General features: G+C 60.6%; 1 protein-coding gene across 3 annotated transcripts; it reads right to left on the bottom strand.

Moving 5' to 3' along the window:
- Window positions 1–2: 2 nt before the first annotated feature.
- IMPDH1 (inosine monophosphate dehydrogenase 1) lies at window positions 3–18379 on the bottom strand. Of its 3 annotated transcripts, XM_056118278.1 has the most exons (15): window positions 14118–14316; window positions 10577–10625; window positions 7606–7707; window positions 7417–7491; window positions 7028–7234; window positions 6517–6604; window positions 5479–5678; window positions 4723–4813; window positions 4427–4522; window positions 2448–2591; window positions 2176–2320; window positions 1835–1978; window positions 1664–1747; window positions 1161–1177; window positions 3–740 (listed from the first exon to the last, which is right to left on the bottom strand). In XM_056118278.1, the coding sequence occupies exons 1-15, from the start codon at window positions 14213–14215 to the stop codon at window positions 640–642; spliced, it is 1641 nt and encodes a 546-aa protein (XP_055974253.1). In that variant the 5' UTR covers window positions 14216–14316; the 3' UTR covers window positions 3–639. The 3 variants fall into 3 exon arrangements, with proteins under 3 accessions (XP_055974253.1, XP_055974255.1, XP_055974254.1); XM_056118280.1 differs by lacking the exons at window positions 1161–1177; window positions 14118–14316 and adding an exon at window positions 18132–18379 and having other exon boundaries at window positions 592–740; XM_056118279.1 differs by lacking the exon at window positions 1161–1177 and having other exon boundaries at window positions 592–740; window positions 14118–14315.
- Between the last annotated feature and the right edge of the window lie 2743 nt (window positions 18380–21122).

Raw genomic sequence — 21122 nt, 5'->3', positions numbered from 1 at the left:
CCTCGGGTTTATTCTCTTATTTAATATACAATGATGCAACTGTGACTCCCAAGTGTGCAAAGTTAAAGCCTTCGACTGCAGCTGGGTGGGGGGTGGGGGCAGGGCAGGACCAGGACACCTGGGGACACCCGGGGGAGGGCAGTGGGCAGCCTTCTTCCCGGGGCCGGGGCCCAAGGAGCAGCTCCCTAGGGCTGGGGAAGGGGGCAGAGACCTCCCTGTGACCTAGGTCAGCAGCCCAGACGTGCCACATGGCTGGAGGGGCAGAGGCCAGGCCGGGCCGGGAGAGCACCATTTCCGGGGTGAGGAGGGGGGCCCCCCCTGCAGAAGCCAGGAGGGCCCGCCTGGCCCGGAGGTGGGAGCCGGCTGAGCAGGCTGCAGCGAGAGAAACCTGAGACGGGCACGGGGGGCCTGAGAGCCCAGGCGGGCTGGGCTGGCTCCCCGTGGGGGCGCTCCGGGGGTCCCCCGGGGAGCGGCGAGCAGGCCCGGGGAACCATTTGGACTGTGTGTGAGTGATGGGGCGGTGGGGGTGCCCGCGGAGAGGCCACAGACCCCTCGGACCTCCTTTCCTCTCCCTCCCACCTCTGAGGGAGGAGCTGGGGAATCCCTTAGTGCAAATCCGCAGACCGGCCACTGCTCAGCTCAGTTCCGGAGGGAGGCGGTGCCCGGGGAGGGCCCCTGGGGTGCGCCCGCGCCCCCGCCTCGGCCTCCGCCAGCGTCCTCAGTACAGCCGCTTCTCGTAACTGTGGGGGCAAGGGGAGAGGGGATCCGGGCTGGGTGGGTGGCCTCCCACCCTGCCCTGCCCAGATCCCCGGGTGTGGGGGCAGAGGAGGCGCCTCAGGCCCAGGCAGGGTCCCCGGAGGCCTCAGGCGGGCCCAGGGAGCTCAGCACGAGCCCGGCCACCCAGGCGCAGCAGGGCAGCCCGGCCCCCTTGTGGCCACGGGGTCCCGTTCGGGACAGACTCAGGGCGGGGGCTGGGCCCAGCTCTGCACCCCATTAAGAGAGGACGAGTGTTTCCTCCAGTGAAGGCCACTCCCGGCATGTGCTGACCAGGGTCGGGCCCCACCCGTGCCCGCCCCCTCTCGCCCCCTGGGCCCAGGCCGCCCCCCCCAGGCTGCCCCTGCTCTAGTCTACGCTTGGCCCCGGGCAGCGCGGTTACTTACACGGCACAAAGGTATAGCTATGGGAGACGGGGCAGAAAGAGACACAGATTAGACACCCGCGGGATGGGGCGGGGCTGCGTGCATCTGTGTGTGTGTCTGTGTGTGCATAGACGTGTGTGTATGCATGGATATGTGTATGTGTGTGTGTGTGTGTGTGTGTGTGTGTGTGTGTGTGTCTCCATTATGCTGCCAGCTAGCCCTGCCCCCGCCCTCAGGCCCCACACCGGTCCCCACATGTGTCTCTCTCAGCAGAGGGCCGGGTCCCCCGCCTCCATCTGCGGGCTGGCCACCCCCAGCACCAGAGCCCAGCACTGCCAGCCCCAAACACCGGCCACCAAGCTTCTGAGTGAGGAAAGGCTGGCGGGGACAGGCTGGTGCCCCATTCAAGGCCATGCCCGAGGGATGTGGGGGGGGCGGGGCTAAGTGACCACAGGGCCCTGGGGAGGGGCTGGGTCAGATGGTGGGAGGGTCACTGAGACCTCGGCAACGAAGCACCCACTTACGAGTGCAGCCCGTGCACGCCGCCCTCGATCTGCGCTGACATGGTCCGCTTCTCGAACTTGAGCTCCCCTGAGTACATCATGGACCTGCGGTGGGGAGGGGGCCAGCTCAGGAGCAGGGGGGAGGGAGAGGGCGGGGGGGGGGCCTGGGGGCCCCAGGCATCTCCCACTCACCGCAGGACCGACAGGCTCCGGGCACCGATGTCCTGGCAGCCGTGCTGGATGCCCGCGATGAGGTAGGGCACGAACTTCTGAATGGAGCCTTTGTCCTGGATGGAGCCCGACACGCCCTGGGCGATCTTCACCTTGTCCCCCTCGCTGCGTGGGGGGCCGGGGGTGGGGGGCGCTGAGTCCAGCGGATGTTGGGGACCCCACCCCACCCCAACCCGGGACATAGCCTATCAAAGCAGGCCTCTGAGTCTCAGGGCAGGGGGTGGGGGGATGCAGATGCCCCAGGCCTAGGATACACACCCCGGGAGGTCCTGACGGGCCTGTGGGGAGCTGGGAGGCTGTACCTGAAGTATCGCTTCTGGCTGCTGTTGCTCTTCTCCATGGCGTCCAGCGAGCCCATGCCGCGGTACTTCTTGAGCCGGACCCCATCGGAGAAGAAGTACTCGCCGGGGGCCTCGGTGGTGGCGGCCAGCAGTGAGCCCATCATCACTGGGGGCCGGGGACGTGTGTCAGGACCCATGCGCCCCTCCCCTGTCTCTCCTTCACCCCCTCCCCCACTACCTGGCCCAGCGCCTGCCCTTCCCCCACACCCCCACCACCTCCCAGGCCCCGTCACCTGTGGAGGCCCCCAGGGCCAGGGCCTTGACCACGTGTCCCACCGTCTGGATGCCACCGTCAGCGATGACGGGCACCCCGAAGCGCCGGGCGTACTCAGCCACCTTGTACACGGCGGTGCCCTGGGGGCGACCACAGGCCATCACTGGGGGAGGGCAGACAAAAGCATCAGCAGTCACCGAGGGCGGGGACAGGCAGGGGCGGGACCCACAAGCCAGGCAGTGGCTGACGAGGCCCAAGTAAGCATGGCACCGGGGTCACCCCACCCAGGGCAGCACGGCAGGCAGCTGTTCTGCGAGCACAGCACCCCAGGCCGCCATTCCCAGTCTCAGGCCCATGCTCCCCGTTCTGCAAGGCCCATCACTAGGGCTAGTACCTTCGTGAGTACCTACTTTATTTTTTTGGGGGGGGGGGTGGTGCTAGGAACTGAGCTCAGCGTCTCAAACACAGAAGCACGTGCCCTGCCCGTGAGAGCCACACCAGCCCTGGGTTGCTTTCTGTTTTGCTTGCCTTGAGGCCACACCCAGGCCTTAACTCCTAACTGCGCTCAGGAGACCGGAAGCAATGATCAAACCAGGGTCAGCGGCGTGCAAGGCAGGCTCCTCAACTCCTGGACTGTCTCCTGGGCACTTGCGTTTCTTTTCAACTGGCCCCGGTCCTTAACGTTCAGTGTTAACTGGGCCTTCTAAAGCAGCAAGCTCCTTTAGGGACAGAGCCAAATGCGGATGGAGCAGGGGAGGGCTGTCTCCCTTGTGGGTTTTTTTTTTGGAGGGGGGGGCACACTCGGATGCTCAGGGCTCACTCCTGGCTCTGTACTCAGGGATCACTCCTGGCTCTGTGGCTCAGGGATCACCCCTGGCTCTTGTGGCTCAGGGCTCACTCCTGGCTCTGGGCACTCAAGGATCACTCCTGGCATGGTTCAGGAGACCAAATGAGGAGCTGGGAACAGAAATGGAACCGTCACATGAAAGTAAGCGCCCTGGGACTGGAACGAGAGCACAGCGGGTAGGGTATTTGCCGTGCACACGGCCGACCTGGGTTCGATCCCCAGCATCCCATACGGTCCCCCCCAAGCACTGCCAGGAGTAATTCCCGAGTGCAGAGCCAGGAATGACTCCTGAACATCACTGGATATGACCCAAAAAAGGGCAAAAAATAAAGTAAGCGCCCTGCCCTCTGTACTCTCTCTCCAGCCCCAGGACCTGGTATTTGTTCTGTGTGACCGGAGCAGTGCTCACATCTCACTCATGTGCTGGGGAGAAAGTGCAGGTGGTCAACAGGTATAGACCCCTGGCACCACGGGGAGCATCATCAGGAGTGGCCTCGGCCCTCCCTGCTACCAGCACTGGCTGGACGCAGCCCCTGTAAAAAAGGCAAATGCTCTGACCACGCTTCTTGCTGCATCTCAGCATGGCAGCCAGCCATGGGCAGGGGTGAAAACTCCTCTGGTATCCTGGGAAAAATGACTCTCCCCAGAGGAGTAGCCCTCCCCACTCCTGAGGCAAGCCTGTGTCCATAAGTGAGACGGCTGCATGGGGCACGAAGGGGCATGTGTCAGGGTCTGGCCAATCCCCAACTCTCAGAGCACTTTGTGACTGTGGGGGTGCCCGCACCCCCCTCCCCCAGCCATGGCCTCGTGGGACACAAGACTGGAGCCTTTGACGGTCAGGGCCTCACTATCCCCCGTGCCTGAAGCATCTGCCTCATCCCAGAGCTCATTCATTCAAACCAGAAACAGTTTGAACTCATGGGACTCCCCTGGCACCAACCCGGGGCTCCCCGCTGAGCGCCTCCCCCTCCCCCACCAGACTCAGCATCCTCATCCTGGCAGTACACCTGCCTCCCCAGGACAGTCGGGGTCTGAAATGCGCCCCATGATCCCCCAAACCTGCACGGGGGGGGGGGGGGGAAGGGGGGAAGGGAAGGGGTCGGGCAGAGCAAGCACTGGCCCTGGGGTGCCCCCCGGGGACAGTCACTCACCTTCCTGGGTGATGCAGATGGAGCCACAGCCCATGCCCACGCGCAGCCCGTCCACACCCGCGTCAATCAGGTTCTTGGCCTGTGCGGCCGTCACCACTGCAGGGAGAGGGTGAGGAGGTGGGACGCCCCTGCTCCGTCCCCTAGGCCTCACAGAACCCCAGCCAAGGCGCCCGTCCCACCTTGCAGAGGTCAAAGCCCACCCCTTCAGCCCTCTGGCTGTGCCACCCCCTACCACCGAGGGTGAAGGAGGGAGAAGGGATAGACAAGGAGGGGCCAGGGACTCCCCCCGCACTCACCATTCCCCCCAATCACCTGGAGGTGGGGGTACTTCTGCTTAATGTAATGCACCATGGCGATCTGGTACACGGAGTTCCCCTGGGATGAGTCCTGGGGGTGTGGGGAAGGGTTAAGATGCTTAAAGAGACACACTCTGGGACACCAAAGAAAAGTGTCAGGAAATTTTTTTTTTTTTTTTTTTGCTTTTTGGGTCACACCTGGCGATGCTCAGGGGTCACTCCTGGCTCTGCACTCAGGAATCATTCCTGGCGGTGCTCAGGGGGACCATATGGGATGCGGGGAATTGAACCCAGATCGGCCTCATGCAAGGCGAACACCTTACCCGCTGTGCTATCGCTCCAGCCCCAAGAAAACATTCTTTGAGTCTTTCCTGGCTCCATGGGGGCTGCTTTACCCACAGGGCTGAGCATCAGGAGGGCACAGTGTCCACGCAGACACAGCCCACGGGTACCCATAGCTGGGCCTGGTCCTCACCCACATGCCAGACATGTGATATGATTTCATCTCCGTGGCCTGGACCGGCCTGCCAAGAGCCAGCTTCAGAGAGGGGGCCCCCAGAAATCACATGACACTGGGCGTGGGGGACTCTTGGTGGCACTAGGAGTGACGCTGTAGTACGGGGCTGGCCAGAGGGAGGCACTCACTGAACATGACTTACAACTGCTCACAAGAGGGGTGTTGGGACTCTCTTGTGTGGGTTTCACCCAAAGATACCCCAGACCTGTACCCTGCACCCCTGGCGCAGGGCCCCGTACCAGCACTATGACGTCAGCACCAGCCTGGGTGAGCAGATCCAGGCGGTACTTGTCATCCTCGCGGGTGCCCACGGCCGCCCCGCACAGCAGCTGCTTGTGGGCATCCTTAGAGGCCAGTGGGTAGTCCCGGTTCTTCTTGAGATCCGTGCGGGCGATGATGGCCACGAGCTCGTCCCGATCATTGACGATGGGCAGCTTCCCTGATGAGGCATGCAGAGGTGACAAGGAGGAGCAGGCTCCTGGGGACAGGGTGGCCCCCAGGCGGGTGGGCAGAGGTGGGGGAGTGGGGTGGGGTGTAGGGACGCTGGAGGAGAAAAATGGACCAAGCCCGAGTCCTCTGCAGTGCCCGACCCGGCCACCAGGTGGCAGCACCCACCCGGGGAAGAGCACCCAGGCACCTGGCCCCCTTCCCAAGGAAGCGGAAGCAAAGAAACCTCTAGGCCAAGAGCGTTCCTGGAGCTCTTCCTGCCCCGCGGCCTCACCAGACTGGGGTGGGCAGCCCTGGAGCACTGGCAGCCTTTCACCTGCTGGGCCACAGGCCACAGTGGGAGAAAAATCCTGCCACAGCATACCCGGGGCCGTCCTGCAGATGGGACACGTGCCCTGCCGGATGCCTGCCCCGCAGCCCAAGAGCAGCCTTTTCTGGGTGGTTCCCAGTGGGTCCCAGGGGGGCCTCGCGAACATCATGTCAACAGCCCCAATGTCAGATATATTTAGCCGCAGGGGACTTCTCAGGGTCATTAGCACACTTGAGTCCAGTTCTTCGGGCCAGGGAAGGAATCAGGAAATCGCAGTTTTTTTCGGACTCCTAAGACCACGAAGTTCTTTGGGGTGTGGGGAACACTGCTTAGGTCTGCCGAGAGCTGGCTTTGGACAAGGACCCCTGGAAATCAACCTCTCCAGCCTAGGCTTAGTCAAACCTTCCCCCAAGGCCTGGTCCAGCTTCCGCCAGAGGCTGGGAAAGGGGGTTCCGGGGCAGGGACAGATGGGAAGGAGGCCTTAGAATGTTCTCCCCGCCCCCAACTCCCCAGTAGGTACCTTTCTTGCTGCGCTGCAGGATCTCATTGGCCTCTTTCAATGTCACACCTGCCGGGGCCACCACCAGCTCAGTCCGCAGCGTCATCACCTGCGGAACCAGGGACATCAGCCTGTGGACTGGTGGGGGAAGGGGCCAACCTGCACCCCCTCACCCCGACCTCTGGTACCAGGCGCACACACACACACACACACACACACACACCGGCCTGCGGCTACCTCGCTGAGGAGGGTGGTGTGGTCCTTCTCGGCCAGGAAATCGATACACACACGCACACACACACACACACACACACACACACACACACACACGGGCCTGCGGCTACCTCGCTGAGGAGGGTGGTGTGGTCCTTCTCGGCCAGGAAGTCGATACACACACACACACACACATACACACCAGCCCGCAGCTACCTCGCTGAGGAGGGTGGTATGGTCCTTTTCAGCCAGGAAGTCGATACACACACACACACACACACACACACACACACACACACACACACCAGCCCACAGCTACCTCGCTGAGGAGGGTGGTATGGTCCTTTTCAGCCAGGAAGTCGATGTCCCGGGAGGTGACGATGCCCACCAGCTTGCTGCCCATGGTGCCCCTCTCGGTGACGGGGATGCCCGAGAAACCGTGGCGCAGCTTGGCCTCCAGCACGTCACCCACGGTGTGCGAGGGACTCAGCACCACGGGGTCCGTGATGAAGCCCTGCTCGAACTTCTGCCAGCACATGGGGGGTAGGGAGGAGAGGAAAAGGCTGGAGGCAGCAGCCCATGGGGGCCCTGGCACACAGGCCCATAGTCCCAGCCCTGCTGCAGGACAGGCAAGGGCTGCTAGGAGGAGGGGCGAGGGGGTGGGGCAGAGCACCCCGGGTACTTGCAGCTTCTTTCTGGAGTACTTACCTTGACCTTGCGCACCTCGTTGGCCTGGAACTCCGGAGTGCAGTTGTGGTGGATGAATCCGATGCCGCCCATCAGCTGGGATTGGCGGGAAGCACCGTCAGGCTTAGCACGGGCCCCAAGCCCTGGGCAGCCCCAGCCCTGGTCTGCAACCTCCCGGCACCACCCCCGCCAGGGCCAGCTGCCACTTACGGCCATGGCGATGGCCATGTCGGCCTCTGTCACAGTGTCCATGGGGGAGGAGATAAGCGGCGTCTTCAGCGTGATCTTCCGGGTCAGGGCCGAGGTCAGATCCTACGGGAGGGAGACGGGAGGGTCTGTGGGAAGAGCTGGCTCCTTGACCTGGCGGCCACCCCTCCGCCTGCCAGGATGGGCCCAGAAGCTAAGGCCCAGATGCCTGGAGTCCTCCACCGACCCCTGGGAACACAAGAATCACCCCCGTCCCAAAGAAAAGCCCCAAAGCACCACCAGGAGGCCAAAAAGCCCCCAGATGTGTGTAAGGGGGGCGGGAATGGGGGAAGGAGCATCAAGTCAAGGCCAAAGGACAAATCCCTTGGGGGAGGAAGGGCTGGGATTCCCCTTCTCTGAGGCTGAAGAACTCATATTTGATAAAAACCAAGGCTGGGACCAGGAGGGGCTCAGAGGATGAGGGGCCAAGATGGTGTCATCCACAATCATCATGGCCATGATCATGACCCCCCCCCCCCAAAAGGGGAAAGAAAGGGGAGGGGTGGGACCAGGCCACAGAAACTAGGGAGGAAAAAGCAGGGGCTTGAGGCGTGGAGTGGGGGCCGGGCTGGGGGGCCTTTCAAAGCCAGAGAGCGGCTGGATTCGACTCTGAGAGGAGAAGGGAGGGACACAGAGACCCGTGATGAGACACGAGGCTCTGTGGTCTGAGCCAGGCCACGCCGGGCTGTGCTCCGGGGCAACTCCCAGCTGGGCTGCCAGGGGTCACTCCTGATAGTGCCCGGGACTCTGCAGGGTTGGGGGAGTTGAACCCGGGGCTCCAGCCCTTTGTCCTCGCTGCCACATCCCCTTTTCCACGTCAAGGAGGTCCCTCGGATGCTCCCTGAGGCAGGAAGGTGTCCCCCCCTGCGGGGCCGCAGACAAGTCCAGGCAGAGAAGCAGGGTGTGGGGGAAGGTGCGGGAGGAGCCCCGGAGACAGCCAGGAAAGGAGGTGACAAAGGCTGCCAAGCTCAGGGGAGGGGGCGGTTATCCATGTGGGGGTGTCTGACTGTGAACAGCAGGTAAGGCACAGCGCCGCCCCCACGGAGAGTCAGATCCCCCCAAAACCCTCAGACACAGGCTTGGGTGCCCTGAAGTCCTCCCAAAGTCTAGGGCCCTGTTCCTGCCGCCTAGAGAAGTCCCCGTATTCCCCCGCCCTCTCCCTATGGAAGAAGCACAGCCTTCAGGGAGAGCTGAAGGAGGGGGTGGGGGGGCCCCCGATGCTCTGGCACAAAGCCAGGCAGGCACCGGGAAGGCTGGGTGGGGCGGAGCCGCTGAACCCAGGCGACTTCCTGGAGTTCATTGGGGGACTCTCCAGCACAAACCCAAACTTCCCTCTAAAGATCTCTCCAGGGGCTGGAGCAATAGCACAGCGGGTAGGACATTTGCCTTGCACATGACCGACCTGGGTTTGATTCCCAGCATCCTATATGGTCCTCCAAGCACCACCAGGAGTAATTCCTGAGTGCAGAGCCAGGAGTAACTCCTGAGCATCGCTGGGTGTGACCCAAAAAGCAAGTAAATAAATAAAATAAAGGTCTGTCCAGTCAGCACCACTGAGCACAGGCCCTCGGACCATTCACAAGCGCTGACAGCTCAGGCAAGAAACTGGGTCCCAGCCGTGTGCGGGCTCATGGCAGGAGGAGCTGCCTTCCCTGGGGCTGACTCACACACACTGGCCCTCCTTGCTGATTCCGGAGCGCGTGTCCTCTGCAAATCGCCCAGCCTGGGGCTTCTGACTCGTTGCCCACTGGGACCCCCTGTTTTTGTCCCAGAATAGCAACATGGGCCAGTGTTGCCAGAAACACCTCCAATTCCCAATGCGGTTGACGAGGAATTAACTCTCAGCTGTTGGGCATACAGAGACTTTTGACCGTTGGAAAATTGTGAGGGTTTTATACGTGTTGATCCAAGAAGCCAGGAGGGGCCAGAGAGACCAGAGAGCGGGAAGGATGCTTGCCTTGCGTGCAGCTGCTCTGGGCTGGATCCCTGGCACCACATATGGTCTCCTGAGCTCTGCCAGGAGTGATCCCTGAGCACCACCGAAGAGTGGTCAAAAATCCAAAATAATAACTAAACGCTAGGAGAAGCTGCAGCTGACGGAGCACTGGCTTTGATGGCAAGAGGTTCAGGTTCGATTCCTGGCACTGCACGATCCTTCAGATATCACAAAGTATGAACCAACACCCCCCCGCCATGTTCAAAAAAAAAAAAAAAGGAAGGGGGAGGCTGGTAGGGACTAAGGGACACTGTGCACTCATCTGGTGCATGGCCGAGCCCCTTGGGTAAAACAGGTGCTGTTCACTGGCACATTCTGGACATTGTGGGTCCCCAAACAGGTCTGTCCACCTCACTCAGAGCCTCCATGAATCTGGGCTGCAGGGACAGTACGGGTCAGGCACATGCCTTTAAGCAGCTGTGCTGGCTACAACCCGGGGTTCGAATCCCTGGCACTGCATATGGTCCCCTGAGCACACAGCCATGAATAGTCCCCGAGCCCTGTCAGGGACCCCCACACAACCCCCTCTCTCCCAAGAAAACAGACAAAGTCTCCATGAATCTGCTGGTGTCTCTCCTCTCCTGATGCGGCCATTTATTTTATTCATTTCGCAGTGCCAGAGACCAAACCCAGAGCCCCCCAGAGGCAGGGCAACCGCGGTGCCACATCCTCACTCGGCATTTTGGATGGATTCTGGTCCCTGCAGTCTGAGCACGAGGCTGCCACACCCTCACCCACAGCCCTGGGCCAGACCCAGCCCTCGGGAGCCCCCTGAGCGCCACCCCCCCCCAAAGCTCCCTCGAAGCCCACGGGCCTGGCCGGCTGCCCTGGCCAGCGTTTCCCAGGACCACCGCTACTGCACATGCCCTCGGGTCAGGAGTCAGCCTCGACCACCTCAAACACACCTGGCGGGGCGGTGGGCCAGGCAGGGGGACTCACCACCTCGTCAGCCACAAAGTCAATGAAGCCTGGGAGAATCAGGAAGTCGCTGCGGAGAGAAAAAAAGGGAGGTGAGGGTTGGAGAGCTCGTACAGTGGGGTGGGCATTTGCTTTGCATGTGGCTGACCCAGGTTCGATCCCTGGTGTCCCAGATGGTCCTCTGAGCACCACTAGCAGTAATTCCTGAGTGCAGAGCCAGCAGTAATCCCCGAACATCGCCAGGTGTGACCCCAATGGCCAAAAAGAAAAGAAAAGGGGCGTGAGAGCTGGGTACTCAGGGAGCAGAAAAGGGGCAGTGCCAGGGAGCACCACCCGAGCAGACTTCCCCCTTCACCTCTAAAGCATCCCGCGGCCTCCAGCCCAGGGGCAACCCAAAGGAGGCAGACAGCCCAGGGAACCCGGAAAGAGCAGAATACTCAGCCCCAAGGCTCTCTCCCAAGCCTTCAGGGCTAAGAGTTCCTCAAGCAGACACAGAAGGGAGCCAGAGTGATAGTACAGCAAGTATGGTGTTTGCTTGTACACAGCAGACCTGGGTTCGATCCCTGGCATCTTATAAGGTACCCCAAGCGCTGTTAGGAATAATTCCTGAGTGCAGAGCCAGCAGTAAGTCCTGAGCATTGTCGGGTGTGACAAAAAAGAGCCCCCTCTCCACAAAATAGTTCTGAAGTTCCCATCACCCCCACATGGCTGATGCAGAGCCTGTTCTTGGGGGTGCCCCATCGTATTGGGTGAGAGCAGTAGGCAAGGCAGCATAAACCTGAGAATACAGTTTGGCCCCAGGAGCTGAGCGGCGTAGGCGGGCCTGGCCTGAGCATCTCCCATCCCGGGATGTCGGCACACACGGGGCTGAGCTGCTGAGTCCCATGGGGTGCAGAGGCAGGAGGGACCCTGGGGCGGGAGGCCGAGCATGAGGTGTTTTGACAGCTCAGGTCCTCGGTAAAACACTGGCCGGGTTGGACTGGGGCAGCCCACAGACAGTCACAGGGAGGGAGGATGGGCCCAGTTAGGACCCAGACACGCACCCCCTGTATGCTTCCCCATCCCCCCTGAAAAACGCTGGCATCACAGATAGGCCCTATGGCCGTTGGCAGGCAAACCCAAAGATCCATGTTCTACCCTTTAGGAATGTTCCAACCAGCTGAGTTAGATGTCAGGCACCCTGGAACAGTGCAGGGGAAAAAAAGACTGCATGGATGGATGAGTGTGAGTGTGTGTGTGCGCGCGCGCGTGCACGCGTGTTAGAAGGGGTGCTGCTTCAACCAGCCCAGCCTTCAGAAATCCCTATTCCCTTAGCAGGGTCCTAGGAGATGTACATTACAGAGTTAAGATGCAGCACGCAGGCCCTGAGTTCAATCCCAGACACCGCAAACACCATTCACTCAGCACTGCCGGGTATGGCCCCAATATATAACAGTAACGGTATTAATGGCAGCACGCAAACACACACACACACAAACACACAAAGTATAGTCTTTACCCACGTATCTATATCCACCCAAAAGAGCCAGGAAATGAACTTCAAAGGACTGAGCAACACATGATGCAAGGCTCTGAGTCTGCTCCCCACACCCTGCTGCCAGTGTGCCAGGCCGGCCCTTCTGGTCCCCAAAACCCTACCACTGAGCACCAGGTCACTGGCCTTAGCAATGCACAATCAGATCCACACTACTGGGCCATATGGTCAGCCCTGCCCCTGAGCATTGCTGGGGAGACCCAACTTAAAAATGCCATATAGCTCTATCTCATGGTGATTCAATTTAAAAAAAAAAAGTTTCCAGATAGGCGCCAGAGGGATGGATAGTACAGTGGGTAGGGCACTTGCCCTGCATCTTAGATGATAATTCTGGTTCAATCTCGCATCCCATATGGTACCTCAAGTCCTGTCAGGAGTGACTCCTGAGCGCAGAGCCAGGAACAACCCCTGAGCATTGCTAAATATGGTCAAAATAAACAAACAAAAAACAAACAAAAACCAAACAGGTGAGCCCTGCCCCTGGGCTCTGCTGGGGAGGGCCAATTAAAATATGTCCAGATAGTACAGAGGGTAAGGAGTAAGCCCTGAGCACCATCAGGCGTGGCCCCCAAGCTAACAGAAACTGGGAGGGAGTTAAGGGACTGAGCACATGCTCTGGGTCGAGGAGGCACAACGAGAAGGCACAACGGGACCCTGGACCAGTATGGAGCCCTGAGCATAGCCAGGGGCATCCCCTGAGCACAGAGCCACAGCCCCAAACCAAACCAGACCCAAAGAAGGACTGCAACAGGCAGAAGCATATGCTTTGCATGCTGGAATGTGCTTTGCATGCTAGAGGCCCCGGTTCACCACGTGATTCCCCCCAAGCACCAGGCTGAAAGTAGCACCTGAGCAATTCCCAGTGTGGCTGAAACCCCCCACCACCCCTCACACAGAGAGACCCCCCCACCACCCCACACACAGAGAAAACTCTTAACTGCCCCTTGGCAGTCGTCTGTACAGTGACAGGGCCCCTGTGACTCATTTGGAGGTCACAGAAGAAATGTGGGAGCTTGTAGGGTCCCTTGGCATTTCTGGGGTTATTACCTACACCCCTTCTCTGGCCCTCGCCCCAGCCACTGTCAAGTCCAAGGATAGGAAATCGGAAGGGCTACCTGGTACCCAGGACTAGGGGCACTCACAGGTGAGGGCAGGGATGGGCAGGGCACCGGGCAGGGATGCATCGGGTCTGCCCCTATCCCCACTCTGCCCCATCCCTGGCTGCTCTTCCTCCCTGGCATGGGCACAGTCCTGCAGCCAGAAGGCATGGTTCGTGCCAGGCCTGCAGTGGCAGGACAACTAACTGGCCATGGGCCTGCAGAAAAGCCAACTGAGCTGGAGATAGCCCTGCAGATGCCACCTCCTCCCAAAGTCCATGTGGGGTGGGCTTGGGAGGTGGCAGTGTCGGAAAGCTCAAGGGGGTGGGGGAGGGGAGCACTATAGCTGGACTGGGGAGCAAGGAAGGGTACGTGTGGAAGGAGGGCTTGGTCAGGACTAAGGGGTCAGGCTTGGGACTAAGGGGTCCTCCTAATGGCCTCCAGCTGCGCTTCATCCTCTCAAGCCTCGGGCGGCCCCAGCTGGCCTCCAGGACGCCACCCCGCCCCGGCCTCGTGGTCACCTGCGCCGGCTGTTAAGAGGACCACAAAGTCGCTCTGCCAACTCCCACGCCTCTACCTCTCGGAGGAGGGTGGGGATTGCCCAGGAGAGAAGGGCTGGGCAGGCCGGGGCTGGAGCTGGACGGATCCCATCCAGGCGGCGGGCCGCGCGGTGGCCGTGCCACGTCCATCTGATCCGGCCGCGGGCCCGCCCCACACCCTCCCCGGCCTCCCCACGCCGCCGCCGCTGCCGCCGCCGCCGCCGCTGCCAGGCCCCGCAGGGGGGGTCGCGGGTGTGTGTGGGGGGGGGGGGGAGGCGGCGCACGTGCGGGGCCGGGAGGGTGCGGGGCGGGCGGGAGCGGGTGCAAGCGGCCAGCTGCGCCGAGGGTCCCCCACCCCCCCTGCCCCCCGCCCCCACGCCGGCCGCGCTTACTTGTAGGTGAGGCCGTCGGCGTTGGCGAAGAGCTGCTGCGCGGTGAGCCCGTCCTCGGGCACGTAGCCGGTGCCGCCGCTGATCAGGTAGTCCGCCATGCTGCTGGGAGACGCGGCGCCCCGACATAAACCCCCGCGCGGGCCGCCCCGCCGCCGCCGCCGCCGCCGCCGCCGCTGTCGCTGACGCCGCACCGCGGCCACGCCGCCGCCGCCGCCGCCGGGGGGCCGGGCGGGCCGGGGGCGGGGGCTGCGGCGCCGAGGGCGGGCCGGGACACCGCCCTCTCCCGGGACCCCGCCGCCTCCGCCCCGCGCGCCGCACAAAGAGCCGGGACGAGCGGGGGGCACCGCCGCCACCGCCGCCGCCGCCGCGCACGCTGGAGTCCCGCTACCCACCGCACCCGCGTGCGCGCGGGAGGGGCGGGGCCAGGTAGGGCGGGGCCAGTGTGGGCACGCCCCCTCCGCCGCTCCGGCCCCGCCCCCAGATGCGCGCCCACCCCACCCCACCCCCTCCCGCAGCTCACCCTAGGCGGCCTCGGGCGCCCCTAAGCTGTTCCCAACCACGCCAGGGGGAGTGCCAACCTAAGCTTGGCCTTTTCCCGGATAACACTACCCCCCTCACACACACACACACACACACACACACACACACACACACACACCCCTCCTCCAGGCTACTGAGGACCCGCAGCCCTGGGGTTCCACCCCGCCCTCCACCCTCCACGCACACACACACCCAGGAGTTTCAGGTGCTTCTCTTGCCCCAACCTCGATTATCATTCCTAGTGGACAGCGTTCGCAATCCTGCCACTCGCTCGCTGACCTCTGGCTGGCCTTGGAGCCCTCTGCGGTTTACCAGGCATTTTTCATAAATGATGACATTTACTCTAGTGCCGAATAACGGACAGTGACCACTTTACAGATGTAAAACCTACCGTCCCAAAGGTCTCTCCTGGCATACCTACCGACCCCTGACCCCCCTCCCCAACACACACACACACACACACACACACACACACACACACACCAGCTGGAAAAGCCCAGGCTGACACCTTGCAAAGAAAGGAAAGTCCGGTTTTCATTTAGGAGGGTCGTGTGGTGGAGAGAGAAGGACCACCGGCATGGTCTAGATTAGGAGACCTGCAGGCGTCCCCAGGAGGCAGAAAGAGTTTTGAACATTTCCCCTAGCAAAACTTGGGTAGATCCCTGGGATCCAGATTTCTAGGAGGGTCAGATTAGATAAAACTGGGTAGCATGGGGATTCATGTGGGGGTGGGGCAGCGTGACTGAGGCCAGAACTGTTCAAGTCCCAAAGCCAGAGAGCTAAGCATCAACTCCCCATCCCTCGGTCTCCTCCATCGTCCTCCCGCGGTCCCCAGAATGAGACAGGGACTCAGCCCTCTACCTTGGCACAGGGCTTGTCTTGTGGAGCTGGTTCCTGCCAGCCCCAACCTTGGGCTGGGTTTGTTTACCTCTTTGCTGTGTGGTGGCAGCTGGGCCCAGGAGACACTTGGCCTCCAAGCCCCAGGGCTCCCTGGGATGCCCAGCCTCCCCCAGTGACGCCCCGGGGACCCTGCTAGGAAAACACAGACTGTTCCATCTCTGAGCAGAGGCCAGGGGAGGCTTTCCCCAAGCAGAGGCCACATGCCGGAGGAACACCCTCAGAGGTCCAGTGTCCTCCTCTTACCCCAGGGGACAGGAATGTCACGCACGCTCCCCCTCTCCCCACAAGTGTGCCTCCACCCCAGCGGAACTCAGAGGGCAACTTGTGAGAGAGGCACTGATGTGTCGGGAGGGGGGAGGGAGGTCAGGTTGTACTGGGCTCACTGCTGTGATAAGGCTGGGGCTAGCTCCTGTGGGTGCACACGGAGGCCATGAATGCTCTCCAAAGGGATTTACAACGGGACTCATGGCCCACTGGTGGCCAAGCCCAGGAGCAGCTAGAGGGATCTACCCCCCAACCCCCGCCAGGCAGAGCGAGCCCTGGAAGGATAGGGTGATGATGCTGGCACAGCACCCAGGCCCTTCCCTCTTGTGGTTCCCCTGCATTTCTGAGAGTCTCACGCTGGGTCAGGAATGGCCAGGCCACTCTAAAGGACCCCTCCGGGGCTGGAGCCTAGGAGAGCAGCTGGAATCGGCTGTCTCAGGGGACCTGGCTACGACATCTGCCCCAGCCAGCAAGGCAGGCCCAAGGGAGGAGGAGGTGTCCAGGCTGAGTTATGGGGAGGGTCACCTTTGCAGTGGTTTATCCGCGGGGGTGGGGGTGGGGGGCAGGGGCGGCTCTGACCTGTGTCAGGGCTCCTCATTACTCTAAGCTGCCAGGCTCAGCCCTGGGTGAGGCCGTCCTTTCCCAGAGATTGTTAATCCATCCCCCTTCCTCCTCCTTCTTCCTGATCTTCCCAGCTGCTTCCTCCCTGGGGAGGAGACGCCGAGGCAACCAGGGGGCCTCCTCAGCCCCAGGAAGGGCCGCTGGGTCCCCTGAGAACCCCCCACCTAGTAGCTGTGAGGCCAGCAGGGCATAAGCCAGCCCTAGCCCCTTGCAACCCCTTCCACTGGGTGAAGGGGAGAGAGCATGCCCAGGTGGGCACCCAGCCAGGCAGAGCGCTGGTCTCTAACCGCTCTAGGCCTGTCTGAAGGGACCAGACTTCAAAAGGCGTTTGAAGGGAGGCAAGGGACAGGGGGCGTGGCTTGCTCAAGTTCAAGTCAGAGAACTTGACCTCAAATCCTGGGCTTCTCCAGGGAAGCCCATCCTTGTACTCCTCTCCACACCTCCACTCCAGCCCAGGAGTGCAGTGACTCCCCTTACACCACCTGTCAGGCCTCAGGTTTTATGCAGGCTCTTGAGAGCTGGGGGTGGGGGTGGGGACAGCACCTCCCTGCAGAAGGGCAGTCTGGAGAAAGGGGTGCTCCTGTATGCAGTGGGGTGTAGACACCTGCTCTACCCAAAACACCATCGTCCCCATCAGCCGCTCGCTCACCTCCCGAGCCCGCTCCCGTCTGCCCATTGCCCTCAGCGTCCATAAGCTGGGTTCTAGGAGGGGAGGGGTCAGTGTAGAAATAGCCTAACCCGTGTCCGTTCTAGAGAAGCAGCTTGGGTGGGGAGGAGTGGCCAGGCTTCACCAGGCTGCCCCTTAAGCCCTTAATAGTTCTTACATAAGCCACCCGCCCCACACACAGCAGCCGTGGGGCTAGTTCGCCAGCACCTCTCCCCTCAACGAGCACCCGGGTCACCTCCCCAAGCTGCAGAGCACCAACAGATGGGGCAGCGACAGGAGTCCAAATCCTCTGGACCAGAAAGAAAGTAGCAGTGTATTTCTAGCATAGATACAGTCCAGAGATTAGCCAGTGCCCCCTATTCATTCAGTCAGCGCCCGCTGGGACCCAGCTCCACGGCCAGACTTTTCCTCCAGTGACCCTTCCTGGACTCCAGTAGGGTCCGGGCAGGAGGAGGTACTGGATCTTAGGAGAAAGCCCAAGGAAGGGTGTGTGTAGTGTGTGTATGTGTGTGGGGGGGAGGGGGGTCTCACTGACCACTCATCAGACTGCCAGTGAATAGCGTGGATGCAGAGGGGTATCTGCACCCTTCTCTGACCAGGGGCTCCCTCTGGACACCTGCCGCTAAGGCTGAAGGTAGTTCTAGGGAGAAATTGCCGAGGAGGCGCATGCAGCGCTGGACCGGGGGCCTTCACAAGCATAGTTTGCGCCAGGGGAGTTGGAACCACTGGGAGCAGTGCCGTCGTCGGGTGGGGGAGCACCGGAGGCCTGATGCACGGTTAACACCGCAACCGTCCACCTGCACGCCCCTAACCAACACCAGCTGCGTGGCGTCTGAACCCACACTCGGGAAGTTAGAGGCTGAACGCGTCAGAAGCCAACGTGGTGGACTCTGTCCGGCCGTGCCCGCGTCGCCCAACCCACGCCCCCCCCCCTCCCCGACCCGCGCGTCCCCTCCCCAGCTCCGCCGCCGCGCCCACCCCGGGGTCGCCCCGCGCGCCCATGTCCCGGAGCTGGGCGTCACCTCTCGGGCTCGTAGCCGGCCTGCAGCAGGCGGGCGCTGTACCGCTGCGCCGCCGTCTCGTGTCCCGGGTGTTGCCGGGCTCCGGGCTCGGGAACCGCGGCGGCTCCGCCTCCCTGCGGTGGTGGTGGCGGAAACCGCCCCGACCCCGGCGGCGGCGGCGTGAGGGGTCCCTCCATGCGGAGGCCGCAGCTCAGGGTGGGCGGGAGCCTCACCACCTGGAGGCTCCCGGGGCCCCGGCTGGGGAGTGAGCGCAGCCCGGCCGGGTCCCGGGGCGGGGGCGGGGCCGCCGGGGCGGGGCCTGCGATCGGGGGCGTGGCGTCGGCGGGGTGGGGCGGGGGCCTTTGTCCAGGGGCGGGGCGTCTGCGGGGTGGGGCGGGGTCTGGTGACCATGGCCCCGCCCCTCAGCTTCGGGCTCTGGCCCCGGGCGAGCTGCTCCGTTAACTTGTACAGGGCTGTGCGTGGAACCCTATACATCCCCGCCCCCTTTTTCTCCGACTCGACTCCCGTATCTTTCTGGGTCTCCTCGTCCTTTTGCTAAGAGAGAGAGAGAGAGAGAGAGAGAGAGAGAGAGAGAGAGAGAGAGAGAGAGAGAAGCAGTGTCTCTAGAGGCCGCCTCCTCTGCCTTCCGCAAATCAATCGTCTCAAGATCTTTTGGAGCATCTCCGTCTGGACAGGATTAGGCTGCAGAGGACCCGTCTCATCTCCCTTGGCCTGCGGAGAGGACCTGTCTCATCTCCCTCTGTTCAACAGGCTGCTGTAGGCGCAGGAGAAATAGTACAGCAACGTAAGGCGCTTGCTTGCCTTGCACAGGCCGACCTGGGCTTGATCACCCGCATCACATATGGCCCCTGAGCGGTACCCGGAGTGATCCCTAAGTGCAGAACCAGTAGTTAAATCCTGAGGATAGCCGGGTATGCCCTCCACTGCGCCCCCAGAAAAATAGGCTGCTTAAAAGGAAGGAAAATAGATAGGGTCTAGAGAGATAGTTCTGTGGGTAGGGCGTTTGCCTTGCTTGTGGCCAACCAGGCTCAATCCTCAGCATTCTATATGGTTTCCCAAGCTCTGCCAGGAGTAATTCCTGAGTGCTGAACCAGGAGTTAGCCCCCGTGCATTGCCGAGTGTGGCCCCAAAACAGACACAAAACAAAACGGGTGAGGGAAATGGATTTTTCTCAGCTCTCTTCATGGTCTGAGGAAAGAACAGATAAACCTGCAGAGTACTTAAGTACCTTTCCTCATTTGGAGTACCAGGTAATCAGTTGGCTGGCTTAGTACACAGATGATCAGGCTTGCTCATTACTGACTAGAAAGCACATACCTTTTCCGATTCCATCATTGCTGTCAATGATTGAGCACCTAATAATGGTGGCAAGGACAACTAAGAGTCCTCATCCCCAGGTAATTTTTGTTGTTTTGGGGCCTGGAGTGATAGCACGGTCAGTAGGGCGTTTGCCTTGCATGCGGCCAACCCCGGTTTGATTCCTCTGTCCCTCTCAGAGAGCCTGGCAAGCTACCGAGAGTATCCCGCCCACATGGCAAAACTTGGCATGCTTCCCATGGTGTATTTGATATGCCAAAAACAGTAGCCACAAGTCTCACAATGGAGATGTTACTGGTGCCCGCTTGAGCAAATCAATGAACAACGGGAGTACAGTGCTACAGTGCTATAGTTGTTTTGTGGCCACACCTGGCTGTGCTCATGCATCACTCCAGGAGGGCCTCAGGGATTGAACCCATGTTGGCTGTATGCAAGGCAAGTGCCTCACCTGCTATTATTATTATCGCTCTGTCATGCCCCTTCCAGGCAATTTCTTTGAGGATATGGAGTAGATAGAGAATATAAACAGACAAATTCTTATACCATATGCCTTTGAAAGAAAAATCTGACAATACAAATGGCAAATGGCAAACATGGCAATGACTAGGCAACATTTCAAGGAGATAGACTTACAGGGCAAAATTATGAACTCAGCAACTAGTTCAAAGAAATTGGATTATGCAAGGTGTAATCTTGGATTTTATGCTATTGGGTTCACTTTCCCTAAACAGGTATACCTTCATTCCCCAGATTTTGGATTAAAACATTGTCTCTGACTCTTGGCTACGTGAAAAATCTTGCTCTGGTAAACCCATGTGCAAGATGGAATAGATGGAATGGTGTGTCCCCTTGAAACAAACCGGGGCCAGAGAGATAGTACATTGGATAAGAAGGTTTTCTTGCATGTGACTATCCCAGGTTTAGTCCCCAGAGCCCCATGTGGTCCACCAAGAGTGATCCCTGAGTACAGAGTCAGGAGTAAGCCTTGAGCACTGCTGGGTGTGGCCCCAAAACATCAACAACAAAATCATGTACTGAGGAACCAGGTGTGATTCCCGCCTCCACATACCCCAACTCTAGTATCACCATGCATAGTTCCAGAGGCCCTTAGACAGCATAGGGGTGGCCATGGTGGTCCCCAGCAGTAGCGATTCTGAGCAGCACCACATCTCCAGACCCTGGCATTCAACTATCCAGCCCCACTGGCCAAAACCCATCAGGTGTTGCCCCTGCATCCCTTGAGCACTGCTTAGAAAACCCTCAGCCCCCATTAAATCATATGCTGAAATCTAAGCTGAAAAGTGATGGTCTTAGCGGGGAGGGACTTGGAAAGTGCTTAGAATAGATCACAAGGCAAGTTCTTATGAATGGGATTAGAATTCTTATTGGAAAGAAAGTCTCAGTGGTAGAGCACCTGCCTTTCTTATGTGAGACCTTGTGTTCCAACCCTGGTACACAGAGAGAGACAGAGACAGAGACAGAGAGAGAAACTCTAAACCCAGCTTGGAGAGTTCCTTCCTATCTCTGTCTTGGGAGATCCAGTGGCTATGAACCAACAAACAAGCTCTCCCCAGATTTCAGATCTGCTGGCCCTAGATCTTGGACTTCTGAGCCTCCAGACTGAGAAATATGTGATTTGTTTAAACATCAATTCCTTTGTTTTTGGTTGGGGTT

Source organism: Sorex fumeus, unplaced genomic scaffold (genome assembly GCF_029834395.1).
Source record: "Sorex fumeus unplaced genomic scaffold, SorFum_2.1 ptg000037l, whole genome shotgun sequence".
Lineage (NCBI taxonomy): Eukaryota > Metazoa > Chordata > Mammalia > Eulipotyphla > Soricidae > Sorex > Sorex fumeus.
The sequence above is the reverse complement of the archived record's forward strand: the minus strand, read 5'-3'. Positions and strand labels throughout refer to the sequence as shown.

Coding starts and splice junctions, on each gene's coding strand:
- IMPDH1 (XM_056118278.1), bottom strand. CDS start 14,215: ATGGCGGACTACCTGATCAGCGGCGGCACCGGCTACGTGCCCGAGGAC. Junction 6,605..7,027: donor ATACCACCCTCCTCAGCGAG/GTAGCTGTGGGC, acceptor CTGGTTCCGCAG/GTGATGACGCTGCGGACTGA. Junction 4,814..5,478: donor GTGCTGACGTCATAGTGCTG/GTACGGGGCCCT, acceptor CCACACCCCCAG/GACTCATCCCAGGGGAACTC.